The following is a 25,144-nucleotide window of genomic DNA, read 5'->3' as shown; positions in this document are numbered from 1 at the left end:
CCTACCCGTGGCCCTGGAGTTGGGTTGGGCTTCCTCATAGCATGGGGGCTGCTTCCATGATGCTGATGACTGAGGGGATGCTCCACCTGAATTCCACAAAAATGCAGCTGCATGAGGCCTCAGCCAACACTGCATGGAGCAGAGAGCCACCCAGCTGACCTACAGGATTGTGGGAAATAAAAAATTGCTGTCATTTCAAGCCACTATGTTTTGTTAACACAACCTTTGCTAGTGGAGATCTTGTCTGTTAGGTGCACCACCACAGACATTTACAAAGAACAAATGGACTCTCTTCAAGTTCACTGAGCTGTGCTGGTCTCTTGAGTTCTTACCAGTAATCATCCTAAGCCCTAGGAAGCCAGGGTTGCAGAATTGGGGTGGGAGGTCTTAGATGCACACCAGCTACTGGCCAATAGGGCGGCGCTCTTGTAAAAAGTGGGGAAAAGGTCTCCCGTCTGGGCAGACTAATTAGAAAACAGTGAGCCCTCTGGGTGGACACAGTCCCAGGAACACATAGCTTGGAGAGTAGGTTGTTGACTCTCCTAGAGTCCCACCTGCCTCCTTGGCCAAATGCCTTTGTGTAGTGAACAACCCACACAATTCAGGGCTTCTCTGTTTTGTGTCACACCTTCTTCCTTGTTAAGAGCACCCATTTTCTTTCTGCAAGCCTCCACGTCTTTCAGAGGAGGCTAATCAACTCCCCAGCTGGAGGGGGCAAAGATTTATTGATCTGAAGCTAAGCCAATCCCAGGGTCTTATTCACCTTGCCCTATAACGGGTCATGTGGGCATGTGACACACTTCCGGTCAATGAGATATGCGGGGGTGGGAGGGGTGGTGGCAATGGCTGGAGGGCTTTGGAATCTTTCTCTCACTCTTCAAAAGGGACCCAAGAACGAAGCTCTTTTTCGCTTTCTCATGAAGAGGTTGTCTGCATGTGACACCCGGCTATGTGGCAGCCCTTCTGGGACCATGAGGGAGCCAGTCTGAGAGGAGTTGATGGCAGTTAAACAAGATGGATGGAACCGGGGTCACCGATGACATTGCTGGGCTGCTGACTTAACTAACCCCAGAGATGCACCAACCTCTGGTCCTGTTGTATGAGACACATAAATAGGTTGTTTAAACAAGTCAGTGACTTCCGATGCAAGACGGAAGTGTCCTGGTACACGTAACAATATGCTCCTCATGCCTTGGGAACTTGTCTTGGAGGCATGAAGGAGGAGGTGCCAAGCGCCGCCTAACATCAGTGCTTGAGTAGTGGGGAGAGGTCTGCATTGATCCCAATCCATTCCGGCAGGAAGGCTGCCTCTGGCTTAAAGATTTTGAGGAAGGGGGAGTCGGGCAGGGTGTAATTGGCCAGGTAGATGGTCTCTCCCCCGGTGAGGTAGGCGGCCCAGATCCCGAACGTCCCAATGGTCATGATGGTGTGATTACACTGCGTGAGCAGCGCGAAGTCCTTGGAGGGGGAGTTCTCTAGGCCATCGCCGGCGAATACCACGTCCCCCCGGGAGGCGTTGATGTTCTCCCGACACCAGGCCATGCCGTTGCTGGAGATCACAAAGATGGGGGAGTCGTAGCGGGCCCGGAACCAGTCCAGGGCCTGCTCTAGGTAGCCCTGGTCGGCGACCACGCCCTTCCACACCTGCGGCATGACGTGCACGTAGTCCCCCCGGCGCACGTGGACCCCCACGAAGGTGCTCGGCTGTCTCCCATTCACCTGCAGGCCCCGCAGAAACTCCTGGGCGTCCTCCCGCACGTGGTCGTGCAAGGTGAACTCCCGCAGGATCTCGTCTCGCAGGTGGTGGTAGAAGGTCCAGGAGCAGGGGTAGCCGGTGAGGCGCACGTACTCCCCCGGGATGTGGCGGTAGCGCTCCTCCATCCAGTCGTTCAGGTGGTAGTTCCGCCACGGGATCCTGCTGGCCGTGGCGCCGTGCAGGACCGGGAGGCTGATTCGGAAGATGGGGGCCAGCGTGCTGTGCATCTCGGCCGGGATGAAGGCCGGCCGCCCGTTCATCTTGGCCAGGGCGTACAGGGTGGCGTACTCCCCCATCTGGTTCCCCAGGCGGCCCATGGCATTGATCGTCCACATGCCCCTGGGTGGCTGGCTCGTGGGGTGTTCCGTCCTCGCCAAAACCAGCGTCTCAAAGTCCCATGTGGGGCGAATCTTCGATAGCCGCTGCTGAAGGTGAAATATGGTGGAAGCCGTGAAGATAAAGAGGATGAAGTGGGCCATGGGGAAGAAGAAAGGCACCTGACTGCTGAGCATGGCTGTCAGGGAAGGGAGAGCAGGGAATGTTAGCTCGGGGGCGGGGATGGAGGCCCTGGGGTGGTGCCTGAATGTGCAAGCGCAGTTGTGTGTGCAAACATCATGTGGGTGTATGTGCAGGTGGCTTTGCTGGGTCTGTGTCTCAAGGGGTGTGAATACTCAGGTCCATGTATGGAGGTATGTCTCCAGAGTGTGTGATGGGAGTGTGTTTACACTGAGTTCATTTATTCCTATTTACATGTGTAGATATGAGTACACTGTGTGTATTGACACACGACATGTGCATTGTATGAGTGTGTGTGTGTGTGTGCGCGTGCATATGGGTATCTATACATTGTATACACATATGGGTGTGTGTGAATTTGTGTACAAATAATGGACATGTGTACATTGTATCGTATCAATGTATATATATCATGTACATATGTGGGTGTGTACTCTAGATACAGTGTGGATATATATACACACATACACATTATGTATATATACATTATATGTTTAAATAAGGGTGTTTATAGCCTGAATATACATACGTGGGTGTCTATAGATAGGGGGTATAAGTGTATAAACCTACTATTTACTGGGGATCCAGTTCCTAGGGATGTCCATCTTTGCATGCCCTACCTATCTATATTCTCTTTGAAGGGAAATTGCCAAACCCATCCCAAATTCAACCACTTGGCCTGCCTATCCTCCCGGCCACAGCCAACCGAATGCAAGATAAACACCAGGTTCCACGGTGGCTTTGCCATTTATTGGTCATGACAGGTTGTAGGCTGGCTCTGAAAGATGAGTTGGCCAATTCTCTCGTGAATATTTTTACTAAAAGGTCAGAAGGCAATTGATAACCTTCCCTGTGCAGGTGAGAGTTTGTTTTCTTCTCCCCTGGGTGTTGGGCACCCAGTTGAATTCAACAATTCAATCCAATTTTGACATTGTCTACCTGACTTAGTATCAGATCCAACAAGTTAAAGAGTTCAGTCCCACTTCATATACCAACTGCAAGTCCTGAGCCATTCATACTTCTTCTGACTGATAGGTTATAAATTGACTCCCTTCTTAGGTTTGATAAATTGCTAGAATGGCTCGCAATACTCAGGAAGGCACTTTACTTACATTTACCAGTTTATTATAAAGGAGACAAATGAATAACCAGAAGAAGTACATAGGGTAAGATCCAGAAGGAGCTTCTGTCCCCATGGACCACCTTCCTGGCTCATGGGTGTGTTTGCCAACTCAGAGGCTCTCTGAAACCCATTTAGGGCTTTTATGGAGGTTTCATTATGTAGACACGATTGATTAAATCATTGGTCACTGGTAATTAACTTAATCTTCAGTACTTCTCCCCTCCCTAGAGGTTGGGGGCTGGAGATGAAAGTTCCAATCTCTTCATTAAGCTTGGTTTTTCTGGTGACCAGATGCTGAAGCTATCTAGGGGCATATGAAGAGTCACCTCATCAGAGCAAAAGACACTCCTATCACCCTATCACTCAGGAAATGCCAAGGATTTTACGAGCCATGTGCCGGAGCTAGGGACAAAGACCAAATATCACTGTAGGAGACTACAGCAGGTGATGCTGAGAGAGGAGGTGTTGGAGTGGCTGGGACATGTCAGATGCAGGCTGAAGCAGAGGCAGCCAGTAACGGAGAGACACCTGAAGACCTGTGCAGAGACGTAAAGAGAACTGGCCAAGAAAACCCAGAGAAAATCCCCTTGTATTTGAACAAGTATACAACCTGTTCTTTTCAACTCTAGTTACAACGGGAATTAGTTCTAGGAGTGGGGTGGTTGCACTGGACAGACCTTCTGAGAACACATGGGATTTACTGTGGTATCATAGGAGGTAGGGGCATTCCCCATCCCAGGCCATACAACTTGGGCCAGTGATTTACAGAGCAAAGCAGTTAATTAAGCTCCTTCCTGGGACCCCTTGGAACAAAGTAAAGGCCCCAGAAGGATAGGGTTTGAAGATATGGTTGTTGAGCTCAAGCCAAACAGTTGACAGTGAAAGAAAGCAGGGAATGAATTGGTGCTGACTCCCAATTATGTGGCTAGAAGCCAGTAAAGGACAAGCAGAGCAAGCATTGTTTAGGATGATCACAGTTAATGCTTTATTGTTGCTAAAGACTGCATCCAGGAATGACTGATGGGCTTTGTCATTCCGCAGTCTAGGCTGGAACAACACTTGCACCGTGCTGCCACAGTAAAGGTCCAGGTTTGGCCACTGATCAACTTTGGAACCGGAATAATGGGAATGGGGATATGTGGGAGGAGTCAAAAGAATGAGACCCTTCTGCTTCCCCAGCTCTTTCCAAGACTTTCCTCCTCCTTCCCTGTGCATGTGAGGTTCCCACCCATTCTTTTTAAAACTCTTCCTCATAAGCAGGCTTTAATCAAAGCATATCCTGGAGGTCCTGCACAAAGGTACATTCGAGATGAAAGGTTTCTGGTTGACTTGGTCCATGGCTTGGGTTCCTGGTAAAAGTACTGAACCAAGTGGCCATTAAGAAGAGAACACTGGGGCTAAACCAGGTGTGACCTGGTTTAACCTGGGAAGCTGCCAGAAGCTATGCAGGTATGGTCCTTAATGATTAATTATGGCTGATAAAAGTTGGCACAGGATCTAATTAAGCAATATCCCTGTTTCTAAGTCACTGCCATCCTCATAGCCTATTAAGATTACATGCATTGTCTTTCTTTTGTTCAAGATTTTATTTATTTGAGAGAGAGACAGACAGACAGAGATAGCGACAGAGAGCATGAGTGGGGAGGAGAGGGAGAAGCAGCTGAGCAGGGAGCCTGATGCGGGGACTCGATCCCAGGACCCTGAGACTGTGACGTGAACCCAAGGCAGGCACTTAACCGACTGAGCCACCCAGGCGCTCTGCATTATTTTTCTAGAAGAAACTCAGGTTTGTCCACTAGATGCCTGGATTTGAGTTAAACCAACTCAGGTGGGGGTCTGGGCCCCTTGGGTCATCACCAGATGTTGAGCCTAACCTGAAATGAACTCCTGGGAGGTACAATCTCCTCTCACCCCATTCATCTTGAATGAAAGGAGCCAGAGAAGCTGGAGTTGCTGAATAAAGTTCACTTCACAACTCAGCTGATGCTCAGGAGAGTCTCAGTCTTACTGGTCAAAAGTTCCAGATCAGGGGCACCTGGGTGGCTCAGGTGGTTAAGCAACTGCCTTCGGCTCAGGTCATGATCCTGGAGTCCCGGGATCGAGTCCCACATCGGACTCCCTGCTCAGCGGGGGGTCTGCTTCTCCCTCTGATCCTCCCGCTCTCATGCTCTCTGTCTCCCATTCTCTCTCTCAGATAAATAAATAAAAAATCTTTAAAAAAAAAAAAAAAAGTTCCAGATCAGGGGCGCCTGGGTGGCTCAGGTGGTTAAGCGTCTGCCTTCGGCTCAGGTCATGATCCCAGGGTCCTGGGATCGAGCCCCGCATTGGGCTCCCTGCTTAGCAGGAAGCCTGCTTCTCTCTGTCCCACTCCCCCTACTCGTGTTCCCTCTCTCTCTCTTTCTCTCTGTCAAATAAATAAATAAAATATTAAAAAAAAAAAAACAGGCCCTACATTTTTGCTCACCCAACCCATAGACCTTGTGTGTTATGTGTTGGATTGTGTCTTTCTGCGGAAGGTATACTGGAATCCTAACTCCTGTTACTGCAGAATATGACCTTATTTGAGACAGGGTCTTTACAGAAGTGACCGAGTTAAAACGAGGTCATCCTAAGGTGGACTCTAATCCAACAGGACTGGTGTCTTTATAAAAAAAAAATCTAAACTAAAACACAGCCCATGGTGTATCGTATGATATTGGTCCAAGGCTGGCCTCTTTATTGCCAGCTCATGATGTGTGGGCATGGGTGGTGTGGCTCAAGAGACTCATCTGTACCAAGCAGATTCTCTCCCTTGCGAATTTGAAGTCAGAAGCACAGAGAAGGTGGCCGGTTGGTGGTGGGGCTGGTGGCTAAAGGGCCTATTAGGGCCACGTGCAGCCATGTTGAGCCATATCTAAGATGGACCAGGGAAATCCATAAGCACATTGAATTCGATCCTGAGAATAAAAAGGAAGAGGATCCTGAGGGAAAAATGGAAAGTATGACTGGGACCCTGATGGTTTCCTGGTTCCTGTCTCCTCGAGGCCACTTGCGCTTACATTCATGTCCAGGTCCCAACACGATTCCTCAAGACCCCGCCCCCGATGCTGGGTAGAAGGAACTGTCTGGAGACTGGGAAGCAGGAGGAAGCTGGGGAAAGGAGGGGCCACCCCAGGTAGGAGGAGGGAGAGCTCCTCCTGGAGTGGCCTCGTGCCTTCTTCCCACTTCTTCTGGGTGTTTCTCTCTTCCTTTCACCAACTAGATTGTGAGTCTTCGAAGGGCAAGGAGTCGACTTAGCTCCTCTGTCTAGTTCCGAATTTGCCAAGAACAGGACGTGGGACAACAGGGGCCAAGGGAAATGCTTGTGGGAAGGCAGAAGGATGGAGGGAAGCAAGGAGGGGAGGGAGGAAGGGGGGAAGGAGAGAGGAGAGAAATGGAAAAAGAGACAGGAAAAGAGAAAGAGAGGGAACTAGACCGAGAGGAACACAGGGACAGAGCCAGAGAGAGAGAGAGCAGGAAGAGAGATAGACAAGGAGAGATGGAGACACAGAGAGAAAGATGGAGACAGGGAAAGAGAGAGGGAGAAAGAAAGAGAGACAGGGAGAAAGAGAGACAGGAACAGAAAAACCACAAGAGAGACAGAGAGAGTGAGAGACGGAAAGAGAGGGAGAGAGAAATAAGGCAGATGGGGTGGATCTGCCCACACTCAGTCCAGCTCTGGCCCCTGTTCTGTCCCAATTCTGTGTCTCCAAGTGCGTCTCTGTCCGGATCATTCAGTCCCAGTCTCCTGATCACACACACAGCTCCGTGAAGGAAGGGACAGCGTTGGTCTTATTCCCTCCGTATCCCCGGCAGCCCACAGCCAACGGGGCTCGACACATAGTAGGTGCTCAAGAAATGTATGCAGAAGGCATGTGGGTCTGTCTCCACCTGTCAAGACCCAGTCGGGCTCCATCTGTTGCTTTTCCTCCTCGCAGCAAGTGTCTGCCAGCATCTCCCTGCCTTGAGTTCCTCTCTCTCTCTCTCTCTCTCTTTTTTTTTTTTTTGGTTTTTGAATCCATTTCCCGGCACCAAGTAGGTAAAGAGATGAATACTGGAAGGACGACCTTCACAATCAAACCTCTTAATTTCTGGGCTGGCCCTGAATATCCCCTCGAAATATGTTTACAGCAGACAGAAAGACAAGAAGGCTAGTTTTGTTTGGGTAAAAAGGAAGACAGAATGTTCTAGAACAGCATCTCTCAGCTTCCTTGGTGGTTTCCTGCTTCCTCCCTCGGGAAGAGGGAGGGTCACTGTTGAGAGGCCTAAGGGAAGCACCTGCAGACCTTGACCCCCTGTCCCTGAGCGAGGCTGTGGGGAGAGGAAGGAGGGAGGCTTACAGGGTGAAGGAAACCCAGTGTCTGGGAGTGGGGCGTGGATCTGGAGAGAAGCTCAGGGGAGTGCGGTCATTAGCCTCATGTTGGCTATGTGACTTTGACCAAGGGCCTTTACTTCTCAGTGTTGTCATCCAAAAATTGGGATAATAATATTTCTCCTCAGGGCTGTGTGAGCACAACATGGGTTAGGAAATCTGAACTGAATGCTTAAGAGCGTGGGCCAATCCTGCAGGTCAGTGCAAACACGCCTTGAAAGCAAAGGCAAAGTGAGTCTCAGGGACTAGTCAGAGAGGGGTCCAGGGGGCAAGCCTGGGGAAAGGCCAGGGCTGGGGCGTGGAGCTGGGCACAGGGAGATTTGGGGAAATGCCAACAGCCAACCAGCCAACCGCTGGGAGTCTGCATGAAAAGCAAGGCTGCTTGGGGTAAGTGGGAGGAGTCTGCCTTCCCCCTAGTCCTGGAGAGCAGAAAATCCACCTCCTTATCTGTCCTCAGTCCCTGCAGCGGCATCAGGCACTTCAGGCCAGCCAAGGAGGGAGGGGCAAGAGGAGGGGTCAAGGGGCGCCTGGGTGGCTCAGTCGGTTCGGCTCAGGTCATGATCCCCGGGTCCTGGGATGGAGCCCTGCGTCTGACTCTCTGATCAGTGGTGAGCCTGCTTCTCCCTCTCCCTCTGCCCCTCCGCTCTAGCTCCTGCTCACTCTCTCTTGCTCTCTATCTCAAATTGAAAAAAAAAAAAGAGGAAGGGTCAAGCGCCCTTCCTCCATCCAGGTCCCCTGGCGGCCGTCCCTTGGGCGATCGCAGCAGGAGGATTGGAGAATAGAAAGGGGCCCCAACTTTGAAGGAGGAGCCCAGCCTGCAGGTCCCTCAGAAAAATGGGGCCACCAATATCTGCCCATAATTACTTTTAAACTCTCTCGGTCTCATATCCCAGGCTGAGCCTCGTCCTCTCTGTCCTCTCCCCTCTGGAGCCTGGCCCCAGGCGCCTCGCTTCCAGCCCCCCCCCCCCCGTTCCCGCCCCGTCCCCACCCCCAGAGCTGGCCGGGCCCCCTCCTCAGCTCACAGCCCTCCCAGGGCTTCCCATCCCCCACCCAGCCAGGTTTTGCTACCAAGAAATAACTCCCTCTCCCACGTCCCCAGGCCCAGTGGTCACACTCTTGATTTGCATGTCCGTCCCTTCCGCTCGGAAAACTCCTCCCTAGCACTTCCCAGCCTCTCGCCCAGGTAATCCCAGATCACCCAGTGCAGTCCCCTCCCTACAGCTCTGGGCATTGCAGGTTTGTCCTATCCTTCCCATCGCCCGGAATTCACAGTGTAAGCGCGGCTCTGGGGAAGGGCTTGGGACACAGATGTGAGGCCACCACTTTGATGTCCCCAACTTGATTCCCAGGACGGGAACGGAAGGGGTGACTGGGAGCCAGGGATCCCTGGGGCCATGATGGGCCAGGGGGTGGGGGCGGCGGCTCGGGGGCTCTGAGGACCCCGGGGTCCTGTGGTTGGGTCCTGCGTCCGTCCCCGGGGGTGGGGGAGCAGAGCCCGAGAAGCGACCAGGAAACTTTAGTACTATAGGCTCGTCCCCGGCCTCTGGGGTCGGCACAGTGATTCTCAGGTAGGTTCCAGGAAACGGGTGAAGGGAGGGAGGGAGTTGGAAGCCTGGGGCGGGGGAGGGGAGAGTGGGGGTGATGGAGGAGGGTGGGGGTTCAGCTATCAGATCAGTTAGGAGGGAAGGTGAGGGGAGCCGAGTGGGGCGGCGTCTGGGGGGCTGGAGGCAGAGGACGGGGACGCCTGGGCTGTGAGCGATGGACCCTCTGCCTCCGGAGACTCGGGGGTGAGGGCATCCCAGAGGGGATCCCTGAGTTCAAGTGTGTCCCCGCTCCTGCCCCGTGCGCGCGCGTGCGAATGTGTGTGCGCGCTCTCGCCCGCGTGCTGCGGGTAGGGGAGAGCCCCCCCGCGCCGTCTCTCACCTGGTTCTGGCTGCAGGAATCCGGGGAGCCGCCGACGTGGTTGCTCAGCGAGCAGATCAGCGTGCTCCCTCCCCTGAGGTCGACTCCTTACTCAGAAATCTGAACTTCCAGCACTCTGTCCGGAAAACCCCGCCCAGGATCTACCTGGCCTTCCAGAGCCGTAGAGGGGCGGGGTGGCTGGGCCTGGGGAGCCAGGTGTGCCCGGCGCCCGGCCTTCTCCCTCCCCACGTGACTGCTGGGAAGCTGGCCAGGAAGATGGAGGGGGAGGAGGAGGAGGACCGAGTCCCGCGGGGCCAGGCTCTTCCCGATTCAGTCCTCTCAGGGTCCTGCTTTTATTTATCTTGGCAACACCAGTAGCATTTACGTGGTCTATCAATCTCATTCCATCCTCACAATTCGGTGAGGTCGACCCTCTCAGCAGCGCTACGGTCCAGAGGGGGATACCGAGGCACAGACAGGTGAAGTAACTTGCTCAAGGGCACACAGCTAGGCAGTCAGACAAGCTAGAATTCGAAACCAGGCAGGCCGGAATCTTGGAAAACACCTGGCGAATACCAGCTCTTCTCCCTTTCCCTTCTTTCAAAAAACGAGAATCCCCTAATAGTACGTCAGCCGGCCAGGCTATGCGGGTCTACCGCTGCCGAAACTCAAATGCAGGATCGACGAGGAATTTTGCGGGGGAGGGATGAGGCGGGCACCTCCAGAGCCCCCAACATTCCTAACGCTGAAAGAGGGACGAGCAGCCCCTCCCGGCCCCTCAGGGAGGCGACAGGAGGCTCGCTGCACCGTCTCTAAATCTCACACTTCGCTTCGCTGCAAAAAAAAGAATCTGAATCTGATCAAGCCTCACAGTGTGATCACCAGCTTTCACAAAACAGGAGGATAGAGTTGCCGGTGAATGGACACCACGAGGGTGCCAGGAGCCAAGTCCAGAATGTGGGACAGTCTACAGGACCCTATGAGCCGGTTTCCCCAACATTGGGGAAAAAAGAAAAAAAGAAGCAAAGGGAGCCTTCTAATATGCACAAAGCAGATCCTGGGCTCAGAAATGTATAAACGGATTTTTTTTTTTTTTTTTTTTTTTTTTTTTTTTTTTTTTACCTGTATGGATGTCTGAACGGATATCCAAAAGTCACGGGGATGCGGGACACATCTGCCCTATGTAATGTTTAGCAGCCTCGGTCCTCAGTCACTAAATGCTGCAGTAACATCGGACAACCACTGTGACAACTAAAAATGCCCCACAGATGCCCAGAATGCCCCCCGCCTGGGACAGTACTCCCCAACTGAGGACTGCTGATCTACCCCTTCAGCAGGACCAGCGGCTGGTAAAAGCTTAACAACCAGCTCCATTGGGGGCGGGGGATCCCTGCTTAGTGGCATTTGCCAATTTCCGTGGTATAAAGACCCCACCCCCCAGCCAATTTCAAGCAACCAACACAGACATCACACCAAACTGCAAAGAGATGCACAGAACACTGATATATAATACCCAGTAAACAGATACAGTAGATAACCTCAAGAGATAGTAGTACTGGACTGTAATAAAGTAGTCAGGGCATGAGGAATTTTGAGCCTTCATTGCCTTTGGTTTGATATAATGTATTCACTTGTGATACATTTTAATTCTAGGTAATGCCTGTGCTTAAAAACCAGCCCGGAAACTTAACCATTGGCTCTCTCTCTCTCTCTCTCTCTCTCCCCCTCTCTCGGTATGTGCTGACCCCAACACACACTGCTTGGGGTCTGGCTTCATCTTTGGTGCTTCTCATCGGAGTGTGGGCACACCTCGGACATCCTGGGGGTCGGCTTCTGGACATTCACCATAAAGGGAATATCGTGGGGCGCCTACGTGGCGCAGTTGTTTGAGCGTCTGATTCTTGGTTTCGGCTCAGGTCGTCATCTCGGGGTCCTGGGATCGAGCCCCATGTTGGGGTCTGTTCTCAGAGGGGAGTCTGCTTGAGATTCTCTTCCTCTCCATCGGCCCCTCCCCCGCTCACACGCACAAGCATTCTCTCTCTCCAATAAATAAATCTTAAAAAAATAAAAATAGGGCGCCTGGGTGGCTCAGTTGGTTAAGGGACTGCCTTCAGTTCAGGTCATGATCCTGGAGTCACGGGATCGAGTCCCGCATCGGGCTCCTGGCTCAGCAGGGAGTCTGCTTCCCCTCTGACCCTCTCCCCTCTCATGCTCTCTCTCGCTCTCTCTCTCTCTCTCAAATAAATAAATAAAATCTTTAAAAAAATAAAAATAAAAACAAAGCAAGTATCTCAATAAAGTGAGTCAAATGAATTTTTTGGTTTCTCAGTGCATATAAAAGTTATGTTTAGGGGCGCCTGGCTGGCTCGCTGAAGGGTTTGATTCTTGATCTCGTGTCATGAGTTCAAGCCCAAAGTCAGGCGGAGAGATTACTTTAAAAAGGGGGGGGGTATGTTTACACTCTACTGTAGACTATTAAGTGTCTGAAAAAAACAGTTACTCACCTAGGGGCATCTGGGTGGCTCAGTTGGTTAAGTGGCTGCCTTCGGCTCAGGTCATGATCCTGGAGTTCTGGGATCGAGCCCCACATTGGGCTCCCTGCTCAGCGGGGAGTCTGCTTCTCCCTCTCCCCTGCTCATGCTCACTCTCTCAAAAAAAAATAAATAAATAAAATATTTATATATACAGAAAGTTACTGACCTTAATTTAAAAATGCTTTACTGCTAAAAAATGCTAACCATTGGGGCGCCTGGGTGGCTCAGCCGTTAAGCGTCTGCCTTCAGCTGAGGTCATGATCCCAGGGTCCTGGGATCGAGCCCCACATTGGGCTCCCTGCTCTGCGGGAAGCCTGCTTCTCCCTCTCCCACTCCCCCTGCTTGTGTTCCCTCTCTCGCTGTGTCTTTCTCTGTCAAATAAATAAAATCTTAAAAAAAAAAAATGCTAACCATTGTCTGAGCTTTTAGTGAGTTGTAATCACTGATCACAGATCACCAACAGAAATATAATAATAATGAAAAAGTTTGAAATATCGCAAGAATTACCAAAACGTGACACAGAGACAGCTAGTGAGCAAATGCTGTTGGAAAATGGTGCCTATAGACTTGCTTGATTCAGGGTTGCTGCAATCCTTCAATTTGTATAAAAAAAAAAAAATTGTGGTATCTGCCAAGTGTAATAAAGCGAAACCCGATACAAGGTCCTGCTCAAACATTCAAACTCTTGTTATATCTCCATGAACACTGGTCCATGTCCTCGTGGAGTCCAGCCAACATGCTCAGAGGAAGTGAAGCCTGTCCTGCAGGAGGAGAGAGGCCACACGGAGGATGACTGACAGTCCCAAACAAGCTCCGTGTTGAGTGTAGCTGCATGAGGGACCTCCCACACCACACAGAGTCAAGAACCACCCAGTCAATCCACGTAATTGTGAGAAGTCATCAATTCTGCGCTTAGAACCATTACATTTTTGGGGTGGCTTGTTACACAGCATTAACTCGCTGAAACACCTCCCATTAAGGTGACAGGTCCCTGAGAGCAGGAAGCATGTCCGCTTTGCTCATTACTGGGTCTCCACTGTCTAGAATGTTTTCTGGCAGATGGCAGGTGCTCTATACATATTTGTGGGAAGAAGGAGAGAAGGAGGGAAGGAAGGAAAGGAGGGAGGGAAGGGTTTTCAGAACTCCACCTCCTGGGATGATGTCCATGAGATGTAGGTGAAGCTGGTCACTGCCCACCAGCCTCTATGTGTGCATGATAGCGTGGTTCTTGGGGGGGCTGCTGTATGTATCACACACAGTACTTACTACCTCATTCCATGACCAGGGTTGGGGATGCCAGAATGAAGATTTGTTACCTAATAAAGAATTGTCCTGCACCCCCATGACTCTGGAACATTTTGCCAGACCCGTATGTAGGTAAAAAAAAAAAAAAAAAAGTGTTTATGAGTATCTGAGTCCAGGAAGTGTTTTTGCTTATTAACCACGGGGTTAGAGGGGCCCAGGGCTACATGTGGGAGCATGGGTGGGATGCTCGTGGGGACCAAACATTGCAGAGCAGAGGGCGAGACGCTGGAGATCCCCCATCTCCCTCCATCCACAGGCTCTGCGTCAGTCAGGAGACACTCGGTGTAAACTAAAGGACTATTTCAAACCTGCTTCCAGCCTCCCTGTGAGGCTCTGGGCAGCTCTCCCCCCCCCCACCCTGAAGGTTACTTGTAGCCTCTGCCATTGAACTGGGAGCCCTCTGGGGTGGAAACCAGGGCCAGGCCACCCCTAAGCTTGTCCCTGGGCACAAAAAGGGGCGTTGGTGAATTTCTTTAAAATGTACTATGGAATTTGAATTCAACAGCTCGCACGGAAGTAGACAAACTGGTACAACAAAGCCCCATACACCCATGGCTCAATTTTCAACTTGTTGCCAGTCCGGCTTGTTCTGTCCTTTGCCTTTTCGCTCAATCTGTACACATTTCAGTGTGTTCCTCTTACCGATAAGAATATTTAAAAATGGGGACGCCTGGGTGGCTCAGTCAGTTAAGCGTCTGCCTTCGGCTCAAGTCATGATCTCGGGGTCCTGGGATCGAGCCCCGCATTGGGCTCCCTGCTCAATGGGGAGTCTGCTTCTCCCTCTCCCTCTGCCTGCCATTGCCCCTGCTTGTGCTCTTTCCCTCTGTCAAATAAATAAATAAAATCCTTAAAAAAAAAGACATTTAAAAATGTATAGCAAACACCATGCTGTTACTAGCCCTAAAATTAAATCATCTCTGAATATCATATAATACCTAAATTATGATTTCCCTGATGGTCTCAGAGCTGCCTTTTTTTTTTTTTTTCTTTCAACCTGCAACAGCACACCCTCAAGCACAAGTGGAAATCCACGGGTCCCCACCCCAGCGTCCACGTTTACCAGCACCCCTTGCTTTGTGTGCAATAATAGCGAACACTTGCGACATGTGTCCATGTGCTGGGTGTGGTTCATTTTTTATAATAGTTTGGCTGAGACAGAATTCACATACTAGAAAATGTAAAGCACACAAATCACTTGAAGTATATAACTGGATGGTTTGTAGTGGCCTGCAGATCAGTGGCTTAGAAACCCGTGGCTGCAGAAGTGTGCATTCATCTCTACAATCACTGAAGAACATTGTCACTCCCCACCCCCCCAAAAAAGCAAGCCTGAACCCATAAGCACTCACTAGCCAGGCACCCACCGGTCTGCTTTCTTCTATCCCTATGGCTCTGCCTAATCTGGACATCTCGCATAGTATGTGGTTCTTTTTTTTTTTTTTTTTAAGATTTTATTTATTTATTTGACAGAGAGAGACACAGCGAGAGAGGGAACACAAGCAGGGGGAGTGGGAGAGGGAGAAGCAGGCTTCCCGCAAGCAGGGAGCCCGATGCGGGGCTCGATCCCAGTACCCTGGGATCATGACCTGAGCCGAAGGCAGACGCCTAACGACTGAGCCACCCACGCGCCCCCAGTATGTGGTTCTTTAGCCGGGTCCAGGTCCTGTTTTCATCCTCAGAGAGGGGAAGTCACTTGCCCAGGGTCACACAGCGAGTGAGGGTGGGAGCCTGGCAGCCTCAGTCTGTGCCCAGCGTGTGCACTTAGCCACAGAGCTATGGGTCCTCTCTGAGCCACTGTGCGAACGAAGCGTGTTCCGCGTTGGGCTTAGGGAGCGGAGGCATCAGCTGAGCTGAGAAATGAACTTTATGCAGCAAACCCCGTCTCCCTGGCTCCTTGTGTTCAAGTCCAAGGCCGCCAGAAGGGATGGTACCACCCAGGAGTCTATTTCTGGTTGGGCTCAATGCCTGGTTGTGACCCAAGGCGCCCAGACCCCCGGCTGGGTTGGCTCAATTTGGGTAGAGGCATCCATCCGGTTGACGAGCCTGCGTTTCTTCTGGAAAGAGCTCTCTGGCCTCTGAGGGTTTCGGGGGACTTACAAACCATGAGCGGGGATGGGGGCTGCTGGATCACCCGTGTGGCACACCCCTATGATAGCCTCCATGGCCTCCCAGATCCAACCAGTCACACCCTGCTTGACTCACACCCAGTGCCTTCCCCTTGCTGGCCCTGGGTGCCCTAACCAACCAGGAACACAGCAGCCTGTTTTCTAATCTGCTGGTGTGCTGAGTGAGAAGCTTGGCAGGGGCTCAATGCTTGTCCAAGCCATTTAATAGGTAGGCGTGAAACTCTTATCAGTTCTTCATGGCTTCTGTAACAAGGACACAACTGCGAGCCTTAAAACCATAGAAAATTATTCCTTCCCAGTTTGGAGGCTGGAAGCCCGTCGTCTCTGCCCCTGTCATCCCAGGGCGCCGGCCCCTCGAGGGTCTGTGTCACCGGCCACGTGGGAGGCGGGGCCCACCCTACCCCACCAGGACCTCATCTTAACTAATTGACCTGCAAAGACGCTATGTCCAAATAAGGGCACATGCTGAGGTCCTGGGCGTTAGGCTTTCCACCTATCTTTCTGGGGGACACAACTCGGCCTGTGACAGACTCGTACGGGGGGCTCCACCATTGTCTGGAATACATGGCTACGTGGCTCCCGTCCCAGGCTTCCTTCTGTCCCCCGCGGGGAGTTCAGGGCAGAGCTCAGTAAATATTTGTGACTGATTTGGTGAGATTTACGGTTGACAGCTGGCCAATTTCTGCTTCAGCCTTCGTGATCACTTCCTCTTCCAAACAAGGCCCTTCAAACACCAGGAGCAGAGCTGGGTCCCCTTTGCCTTGAGATTAAACAGAACGCAATATGGTTTTAGTGAGCTACTCCACCCAGCTCCAGGAAGAGAGCGGCGCCCGCTCTGTGCACCTGCAGGGCCCCTTCCTGGTGGGGACCTCCCCAGGAGAGTGGCTGGGAGGGTGGGTCTTCTCAATCTTCCTTGGCCCACGCCCCGCCCACGACCTAGTCACTTCCCGAAGGTCCCACCTCCAGATGCCAGCACACTGGGGAGTTGAAGGCCCAACACATGAATTTTGGAGGGACACGAACACTCGGTCCACGGCGGATGCCATCGGCCAGAGCAAGGCGGAGAAGGTGGGAGGGGAGATTTGGAGCGGCCGTGGGGAGGGGGGGCACGGGAGTATTTTATTGAAATGTGAGATCCAGTGGCCATTCCCTTCTGTACTTTGATATTGTTGCAGTTGGTAGAGGGTCAGAGGTCACGGCTCAGGTGCCTCAAACAGGGACAATTAGGAAAAGATGTTGACTTATCCTGTGGAGGAGGGACTTGGCATTGAGAGGAGGGAGGAAAAACAGAAGGGAAGTTAAGCCAGCCTGATTCTAGGGCAGAGGGCTGGGAGTCGTTTGTGTCCCCACAAAAATGCCTATGTGGAGGTCCTAACCCCCAGCACCCCAGAATGTGATCTTATTTGGAGACAGGATCTTTAGGGATGCAATTATATTAAAATGAGGGCGTTAAGTGGGGGCCAATCTTTGATGACTGGTGTCCTAACAGGAGGAGGAAGTTGGGGGAGACAAATTTCTTCCCGAAGGGGGCCCGGGAACTAACCCCCCAACCCCCACCCTACCCCAGCCCCAGGAGAGCCTTCAGAGGGACCAGCACACCATCTGACAGCAACCTCACCGGACAAGGCAAGCAGAACCATCCAGCTAAACCCTGCCCAAATCCCTCACCCACACAAACTATACGAGCTAATATATGACTGTACTAAATTTTGGAGTAATTTGGGGATAGCTCACACAGAACCTCCCTCCTGCTTCCCCTCCCCTTCCTTCCAGACCCTTCTGGTGTTTTCTCCAGCATCCCCCCTACCCTCAGGCCCAGACCTTGCTGATTCTATTGGGACTTCAGGAAGTAAGTTGGGCTCAAAATGGCTCTGGGGAGATACAATATTATTGATAAGTGGAAACAAAGGTGCTCAACCTCAGAAGCATGCCCGGAAATGGGCATTCAGATAAGTAAGACACTTAGAGCGTAAAACAGGAAAGGGATGGGATGGAAATGTTCTCTAAACCAGTGTGCTTGCTTATGCTCAGTGACAATTTTCAATGAACATAAATGACTGTATGTTAAGACTTTTTGGGGGGGCAGGGGAACGCCTGGGTAGCTCAGTTGGTTAAGCATCTGCCTTTGGCTCAGGTCATGATCCCGGGGTCCTGGGATCGAGCCCTGAGTCAGGCTCCTTGCTCAGCGGGGAGCCTGCTTCTCCCTCGCCCTCCGCCTGCCGCTCCCCCTGCTTGTGCTCTCTCACTCTGACAAATAAATAAAATCTTTAAAAACAAAAAAAGGTTTTTTTAATATCCAAAAAGGAGTATTACACCAATAAAAATACTGGTATCTCCATAGTTCCAAATGCACTGAACACAGGAAAACCCATATTGTGATCCCCTATTCCAACTCTTGTCCACACGGGGGTTTCTCAGAGTGGCTCTGGGTCCTGGGGGGCATAGGCAGTGCCAATGGGTGAGGCCATCCGTCCGCAGGCGGCTGCTGACATGGCCGTGTTTCCTGGAGCCCCCTGAGGTCCGCCCGCCACTTCTAGGACGTTGGACTCTGGGCATTTTGCTGCTGCCGGCCGAGTGGTGTGGAGTCCTGCCTGAGTCCTGGCCCCACCCCGTGCCCACCCCCACTTCCAGGCACCTCGCCTCCCCACTGAGGGTACCTCCCCAAGAGTCATCCTCTCAAATCCCGGGTTCCCTCCCTTTCATGATGAGGCCCATGAAACCCAAAGCCTGACATTTGGCTCTCCTTGACTTGAGGGCAGAACGGCTTCACCGAACCCTCCCAGGGGGCAAGGGCAAAGCACTTGGACTCACGCTCCTGAAGCTACAGACAAAGAGAGGGCAAAATATATGTTTCCATCTTAAAGCAGCCCGAAAGTTCAGGATACGCTACCCACGTGCCTGTTCGGGTTCGGGTTCCGGTTCCCAAGACACTAAATAAACTAGCTGCAGGAGCTGCGGAGGTCAGTTCTGTATTAGGTCCACTTTGCAGGTGGCACGCTAAGGCCCAGAGAGGTTAAGTCACTTGTCCGAGGTGGCCCAGCTGGGAAGCATCGCGGCCTGGAGGCAAACACAGGTGCTGCAGCTCTGGGGCAAAGCCTGTTGGCCCCAGGGCGAGGGAGGGACATGCGACACACCGGGCTAGGAGCCAGTCTTTTTGGCCTGCCCAAGGTCAGCGGCGATGCCCACCCACTCGGGCAGGAAGGCCGCCTGGGGCTTGAAGATCCAGTGGAAGGGGGAGCCGGGCCGGGTGAAATTGGCCAGGTAGACGGTGTCCCCGCCCGCCAGGTAGGCGGCCCAGATCCCGAACGTGCCCACGGTGATAACGGTGTGGTTACACTGCGTGAGCAGCGCGAAGTCCCTGGCGGGGGAGCCCTGAAGGCCATTGCCGGCGAATACCACGTCCCCCGGGGAGGCATGGATGTTCTGCCGACACCAGGCCATGTCGTCGCTGGTGATCACGAAGACTGGGGAGCGGTAGCGGGCCCGGAACCAGTCCAGGGCCTGCTCTAGGTAGCCCCGGTCGGCGACCACGCCCTTCCACACCCGCGGCATGACGCGCACGTAGTCCCCCCGGCGCACGTGGACCCCCACGAAGGTCGCCCGCCGGGCCCACTTGGCCTGCAGACCCCGCAGAAACTTCTGGGCGTCCTCCCGCACGTGGTCGTGCAAGGTGAACTCCCGCAGGATCTCGTCTCGCAGGTGGTGGTAGAAGGTCCAGGAGCAGGGGTAGCCGGTGAGGCGCACGTACTCCCCCGGGATGTGGCGGTAGCGCTCCTCCATCCAGTCGTTCAGGTGGTAGTTCCGCCACGGGATCCTGCTGGCCGTGGCGCCGTGCAGGACCGGGAGGCTGATTCGGAAGATGGGGGCCAGCGTGCTGTGCATCTCGGCCGGGATGAAGGCCGGCCGCCCGTTCATCTTGGCCAGGGCGTACAGGGTGGCGTACTCCCCCATCTGGTTCCCCAGGCGGCCTTTGGCGTTGATGGTGAACATGCCCCCCGGCGGCAGGTGTCTGGGGAGCAGGACCACGCGGCCTGGGTAGGCCCAGGGGGTGGGCACCAGGGCCAGGCGGTGATGGGAGTGGAAGACGGTGGACACCACCAAGAGGATGAAGAGGAAGTAGATGGTGGAGAAGGAAGGGCAAGTGGCCCGGAACCCCATGATGGCTGGGGGGAGGAGAGAGGACACAGTCAGGAGTGACAGCTAGGGGCACCCGAGTCTCGTTCACCCCCAAATCATTCGTTCCCGCACTCAACTCCTCCAAGCAAGGCTAGGGGCGTCCAGTGCGTCCTGACCCACTTTCTGCTCTCCCTCTACCTGCGGTTTCCCTGAGGCTGCAGCTCAGGAGTCTCGTGGGCAGAAGGAAGCGCTGGGTGGCAGGACCCCCACTCCTCACGCTCTGCCTTCTGTCCCGCCCCCCGTCCAGGCGCCCCATCTCTCCTTCTGCCAGCCCCCTTAAATGGCAGGGTTCTGTGGGCCTTGCCTCAGCTCTCCTCCTCCTCCAATATTCCAGGGCTCCTCCCTTTAGTAATCTGACCCTTTGGGAAATCTGAACACTCCTGGGCCCTCCTCAAGTGCCTTGTTCAATGTGGGTCCCCGGCGAGGTCGACTGGCTCTTCCACAGGAGGGCTAGGTAGGACATTACCCTCCCTCCACTGGGGGGTCCAAGAAATGCCCTGCCCGCTGCTTTAGTTGCCAAAGAATGAGCCCCTCTTCTCCCTGGGCTGGTGACAGCTCTGTCCCAATCCTTACCACACTGCCGGCTCAGCTCTGGTCCTGCCTGGGGCCAGCTTGCGGGGCCGGCCAGGTCCCAAAGCCAGAGCAGGTGAGCTGAGCAGGTACTGGAGCCTGGGCTACTGGGGAGGAAGCAGCCGCTCGGGACAAAGGTACCCACCGCCCAGGGCCACCCCCGTGGTGTGTGACCTGTGCGGTTGCCCACGGCCCGTACTCACAAGGACCTACGCTTTACTCAGCTGGCTCAGTCAGTAGAGCAGGCGGCTCTTGATCTCGGGGTTGTGAGTTTGAGCCGCATGTTGGGGACAGAGTTTACTTTTAAAAAATAAGGGGGGGGGGCTGCACTTGGCTTAATGCTCTGCTCTCACCAGCTAGAAATTATCAATACATCAGAATAAGACACCCCATGTTTTCATCTCGGGCTCTGCGAATCCGGCAGCCCGTCCTCTGCCACCCTCTGTCCTTGAGTCTCAAGAGCTCCCTCTCCTGGCTTTTTGTCAGGAAAGTCTCAGAAAAACAGCGCATCAGGGCCGTGGCTCCGGCCCCAGCACTTACTCGCCCCGTTCGCGATTCCTTGCCGGCCACCTTCCTAAAGAGTGGTGGCCAACCCCCAGCTGAACTGAACTCGTCTGGGGACAAAATGTGGCCTGACGTGACCTGCGGCTACTTGGAGACCTGACTTAATGTGATGCCCACATCACATGTGTGTTCTGCTGCAGAAACAATACCGTTCGATTATGGGATGCTGCCCAGACCCCGCACCCTGCCACGGGGCCGACGCACACATTCTGAACCACATCTGGTCCAAAGAGGTTCAGGAATGAGACTGTGGGCCTGTCTTCGCTCATTTAGACCTCACGCTCTCCTGTGAGGAAGGCGCATTGTTAGGCTCATTTAACAGATGAGCCCGCTAAGGCCCAGAGAGGTTAAGAAATCTGCCTTAGGTCACACAGCTAGGAAAGAGGGAGCGCGTGGATTTGAACCCCAGGCACTGTGGCTCAGCAATCTGTGCTCTCGATTGCTGTCCTGGATTTTTCGAGGCTTCCTGAGGGAGAGCACTCAGATGCACACTCTCCGTCCAGTTATACGCGGAGTACGACTTGCCCTGCCTCGTGGGGCCTCTGTTATTTCTGGGCCACCGAGGTAGGGATGAAAGATCTCTGGAAGCCCAGAGCTGTGGGTCCCACCCTGCTGAGCCACCACAGAGCTGTGCCCCAGGGAGGTCCTGCCTCCCCTCTGGGGCACTGTGAGGGTGAAGGTGCCCAATAGTTGAGGAACTCCTCCAAAAAAAAAAAAAAAAAGTCTCCTTCCCAACTTGGAGAATTCTTTCCTCTCAGCTCCGGCAGCTTCTGCCCTTCCCCCAACACCACCCCCCAAGGCACCTTCAGGGGTGCTAATCGCCTCAAGCAGCTCAGGCTGTGAAAAACAAGTGAGGAAGAAAGCTTCCCTCCAGGTCACATTAGCTTAAGAAACTTCTTGTCCCGGGGACAGGAGGAAAATAAAGCAAGACCTAAGCCTTCTCGAATTTTCTCTGGCCATTCCCTCTGCCCTGGTCACTCCTGCCTTGATGATGCCCGGGTGGCTTGCCCTCACCACTTTCAGGTCTCAGACCAAATGTCTCCTCCAGACCCCCGCCCCTGCCCCCACTTCCCTGCTTGCTTTTGCTCTGAAGCGCCTGTCGCCTTCTGGCTCTTCTCTCGAACAGAAGTACTTATTACTTTTCTGTAGCGCTCTCTCCTCTAGATTGTAAACCTGACAAGGGTGCAGGGAGGGGGAGGGGGTGTCGTGGACGAGTTTACCCTGTCGCTTACACCGCCTGTCCCCGGAACCGGTATGCCTCCTCAGATTTGGGGGTGTCTCCGCCTCCAACCCCTTTCTCTTGCAGCCAACTCCTCCCCACAGCCTAATTTGAAACGCGATGTCCCTGTCCCGACTCCCGCCCAGGCTCGGCCCTCCACGGTGGTGCGGGGGGGGTCCCCCGGAACCAGAATCACAGACTGTCCTGGCTGCGCCCTCCCGACCCCCAGGACAGGCTCCCGCCAGCAGGGGGGCCCCCAAATCCCCGTCAGGGTCAGGTCCACGCAGCGCCTCAATAAGCACATGCAAAGCCCTAGGCTCCCGAGACCCTTGCTCTCCTCAGCGGGAGGGGGTGGAAAGCGTTATTTTTCTAGTCAGAACCAGTGGGTCCGTAATGGTTGACAGCCACATTGGCATGAAAATTTCATCACTGAAGTGTTGAGGCCTCGCAGGAAACTGGCCACGGGGACGTTGGCTTTGAGCTCTGTCCCTGTCCCCCTCGGGGTCCCTGCTCTCTCCCTCCAACGTGGGATGAGGGAGGCCCAGGGATTCTGCCTCCTCACTTCCTTCCCCACCGTCTTAGAAAGCGGCCCGATTCTTTGGGGTTCCCGGTGGCCGCCCAGATCCTTCCAAAAGGCAAGTGACTCACCTTAATGCTCAGTTTACCCACAGCTGACAGAAGGGTCCAGAAGGGAGGGGGTCCCGCCGCCTGGCAGGTCAGCCCCTTCCCTTCCCGATGGACCGCACCACCACGTGGTGGGCTGAGCCTGGCCGGCCTACCGCCTGCCTGCCTGCTGTGGGGAGTCGGTGGGGCAGGGGTCTGAGTGTCAGTGCAGCGGGGACCCCAGACCCGGGAAGCCCGTGGGGCCGCTGTCCCATCCTACCTGCCTTGAGCCTCCTGGGCCAGCATGCTCGGGGCTGCCCGGTTCCGGGCCCCCCTGGGGCGACATCCCTCACGTCCCACACAGTCCTGGGTGGCGTGGCTGGCTGGGGTCCCTGCGGGGAGAGCGTGGCTGTGGTTGGCGAGGGGACTGGGGCGGGGGTGGGGGTGGGGGGGAGCGGTGGTGGTGTTGGATTCTGCGGGCTCTGCTCTGAGCTCCCGCCCAGAACCCCCACTAGCCTGAGGCCTGACAACAGCCACTCAGCGCTCACTCCTGAGAGCCCACGCCGCCGCCAAGCTCCTGCGGGAGGGAAGAACACGTGAGGAGCTAACTGCAGGGGACACGCTCTTCTTGGGTGCAGGTTTGGCCAACATTAGGGGCAAAGGGTGGGGTGCGTGCAAAAAAAGCCAGGGAAGAGGAGCCTGGGTCCCAGATGGACCCCCTCACGGCCCAGGCATGGGGGCCTAACGATGGGTCTGGTGGGAGCACAGCTAGACTCTGCTCCTTAAAGGGGGGTGGGAGTGGGCTCCGGCTCCCAGAGGGGTAGGGGCTAAGGGCTGGACATCTGGGTTCCCAGATGGGCAGGGGCCGGCTTCTGGATCCTCCAGGAACACCGGGGGACTCGCGGCCTGGCTGTCCCAGGTGCTAAGGGCCAGAAAATGGTACCCCGTGAACCACCCAGGCAAGAAAGGAGAGGTAGGAGATGGGGGCTCGGTCCTTAACGAGGCTGGCGCTAAGGGACAGGGCAAATGCCCGGGGCCGCAAGTGCACAAAATGGCGCCAGGCTCATTGGGAGGGGCGGAGGGTGATGCCCCAAATCCGGGGCCCAGGGAGGTTGTCTCTGCACGTGGCAACCGCAGTGGGGACACTGAGGGCTGTAAAATCAGGCTGGGGGCGTTTGTGACCCCAGCTGCACCCCCAGATGCCTCACAGACTCCCAGCTGGGAGCAAGCCAGGGGCGTGGACAGTGGGGCCCAGAAAAGGCTCCAAGGCCCCCAAACCTGAGGAAGTTCCTCATTAGGGGCTGCCAGCCCTGGAAGGGGAAGATGGGGGGAGGAGGACTTTCAGCAGTAAGTCCTTCCTAGCCCCTGCCATCCGGGGGTCTGGACTTCAGGCCCCCCTCGGACACCCTGGCATCTGGCCCTGCCCTGCCCTGCCTCTCTTTCTGCCCCCACCCTCACCGGCACCTGCCACCCCCCACATCTGTTCCCCTTTCTAATCTGGGGACCTTAGGGTGGGTAGAGAATGCGGGGGTTCCGCTCTCCCGACCCTGAGGCCTAGGATGGCAGGTGGGAGTGGGGAGGGCTGAGATTATCAGAAAGTCCTCCGAAATTTAAGGACAGGGTCCTCCCACCCTGAATTCTAAGGGGGACTCAGGCATCTGCTTTCCTAACCCCCCTCTCCAGCTCCAGAGTGACCCAGGCTTCTAGTCCCCGCATGACCCCCTCCGGTTCCTTAGCACAGTTCTCTCGGCTTTGCACCCGGGTGGGAAAGGGTTAAGGCTGGGTGGAGGCTGGGGGTGGGTGGCAGCGGAGGAGGCTGCTGGGTTGTTTGGCGATAATCCCCCTCCGTGCCCTGGGTGTGGAGAACAAGGTTAGGGCCCCACGTGGGAAAGGGCCTCTGCTCTGATCCTCGTGGGCCAGGGGCCTGGCCTCCCGCTTCTGATGCCCCGCAAGCCCCTCCCCTGCTTCCCCTCCCCGCCTCCCCACCGACCAGGCTAGCAAGGCTCTCTGTTCTCCTCTTGCTCCCTGGGGGTGTCTCTGAGCCCCCAGGTCTGTCTTGTCTGCCTGTCTGTCTGTCCTGGCCCCAGGCTCCCTGGGACTCCATTCCCGCCCCCCCGCCCCAACTCCCTGTGGGTCTGGGTGTCCAGCCGCTATCTGTCTGGGCCTTCCAGCCTCCCCTTATGTTCAGTCCTCTCTCCTCATGGTTCCTTCTCTGCACCTGGCCCTTCCCTTCGACTTGGGTCCCCTCCTCTCCGTCTGTCCCTGCTGTCCATGCCTCTGTCCCTTTCTCTATTTCTTTGTCTCTGCTCTTCTTCATCTGTCTCTAAGTCCCCCTCCCCGCTGTGGTCTGTCTAGGTTTC

At 54.4% G+C, this 25,144-nt stretch overlaps 2 protein-coding genes across 2 annotated transcripts; both read right to left on the bottom strand.

The window, feature by feature from the left end:
- Positions 1-1,077: 1,077 nt before the first annotated feature.
- Positions 1,078-2,268, bottom strand: LOC118555978 (fucosyltransferase 2 (H blood group)). The gene has a single exon (XM_036124511.2). The coding sequence runs from the start codon at positions 2,266-2,268 to the stop codon at positions 1,246-1,248; it is 1,023 nt and encodes a 340-aa protein (XP_035980404.1). The 3' UTR covers positions 1,078-1,245.
- A 15,685-nt stretch (positions 2,269-17,953) lies between these two features.
- On the bottom strand, positions 17,954-23,132 carry LOC118540309 (galactoside 2-alpha-L-fucosyltransferase SEC1-like). The gene is made up of 2 exons (XM_036099444.2): positions 23,065-23,132; positions 17,954-19,815 (listed from the first exon to the last, which is right to left on the bottom strand). Exon 2 carries the CDS (start codon positions 19,808-19,810, stop codon positions 18,791-18,793), a length of 1,020 nt encoding a protein of 339 aa, XP_035955337.2. The 5' UTR covers positions 19,811-19,815; positions 23,065-23,132; the 3' UTR covers positions 17,954-18,790.
- Between the last annotated feature and the right edge of the window lie 2,012 nt (positions 23,133-25,144).

This window comes from Halichoerus grypus, chromosome 15, assembly GCF_964656455.1.
Source record: "Halichoerus grypus chromosome 15, mHalGry1.hap1.1, whole genome shotgun sequence".
NCBI lineage: Eukaryota > Metazoa > Chordata > Mammalia > Carnivora > Phocidae > Halichoerus > Halichoerus grypus.
The sequence above is the reverse complement of the archived record's forward strand: the minus strand, read 5'-3'. Positions and strand labels throughout refer to the sequence as shown.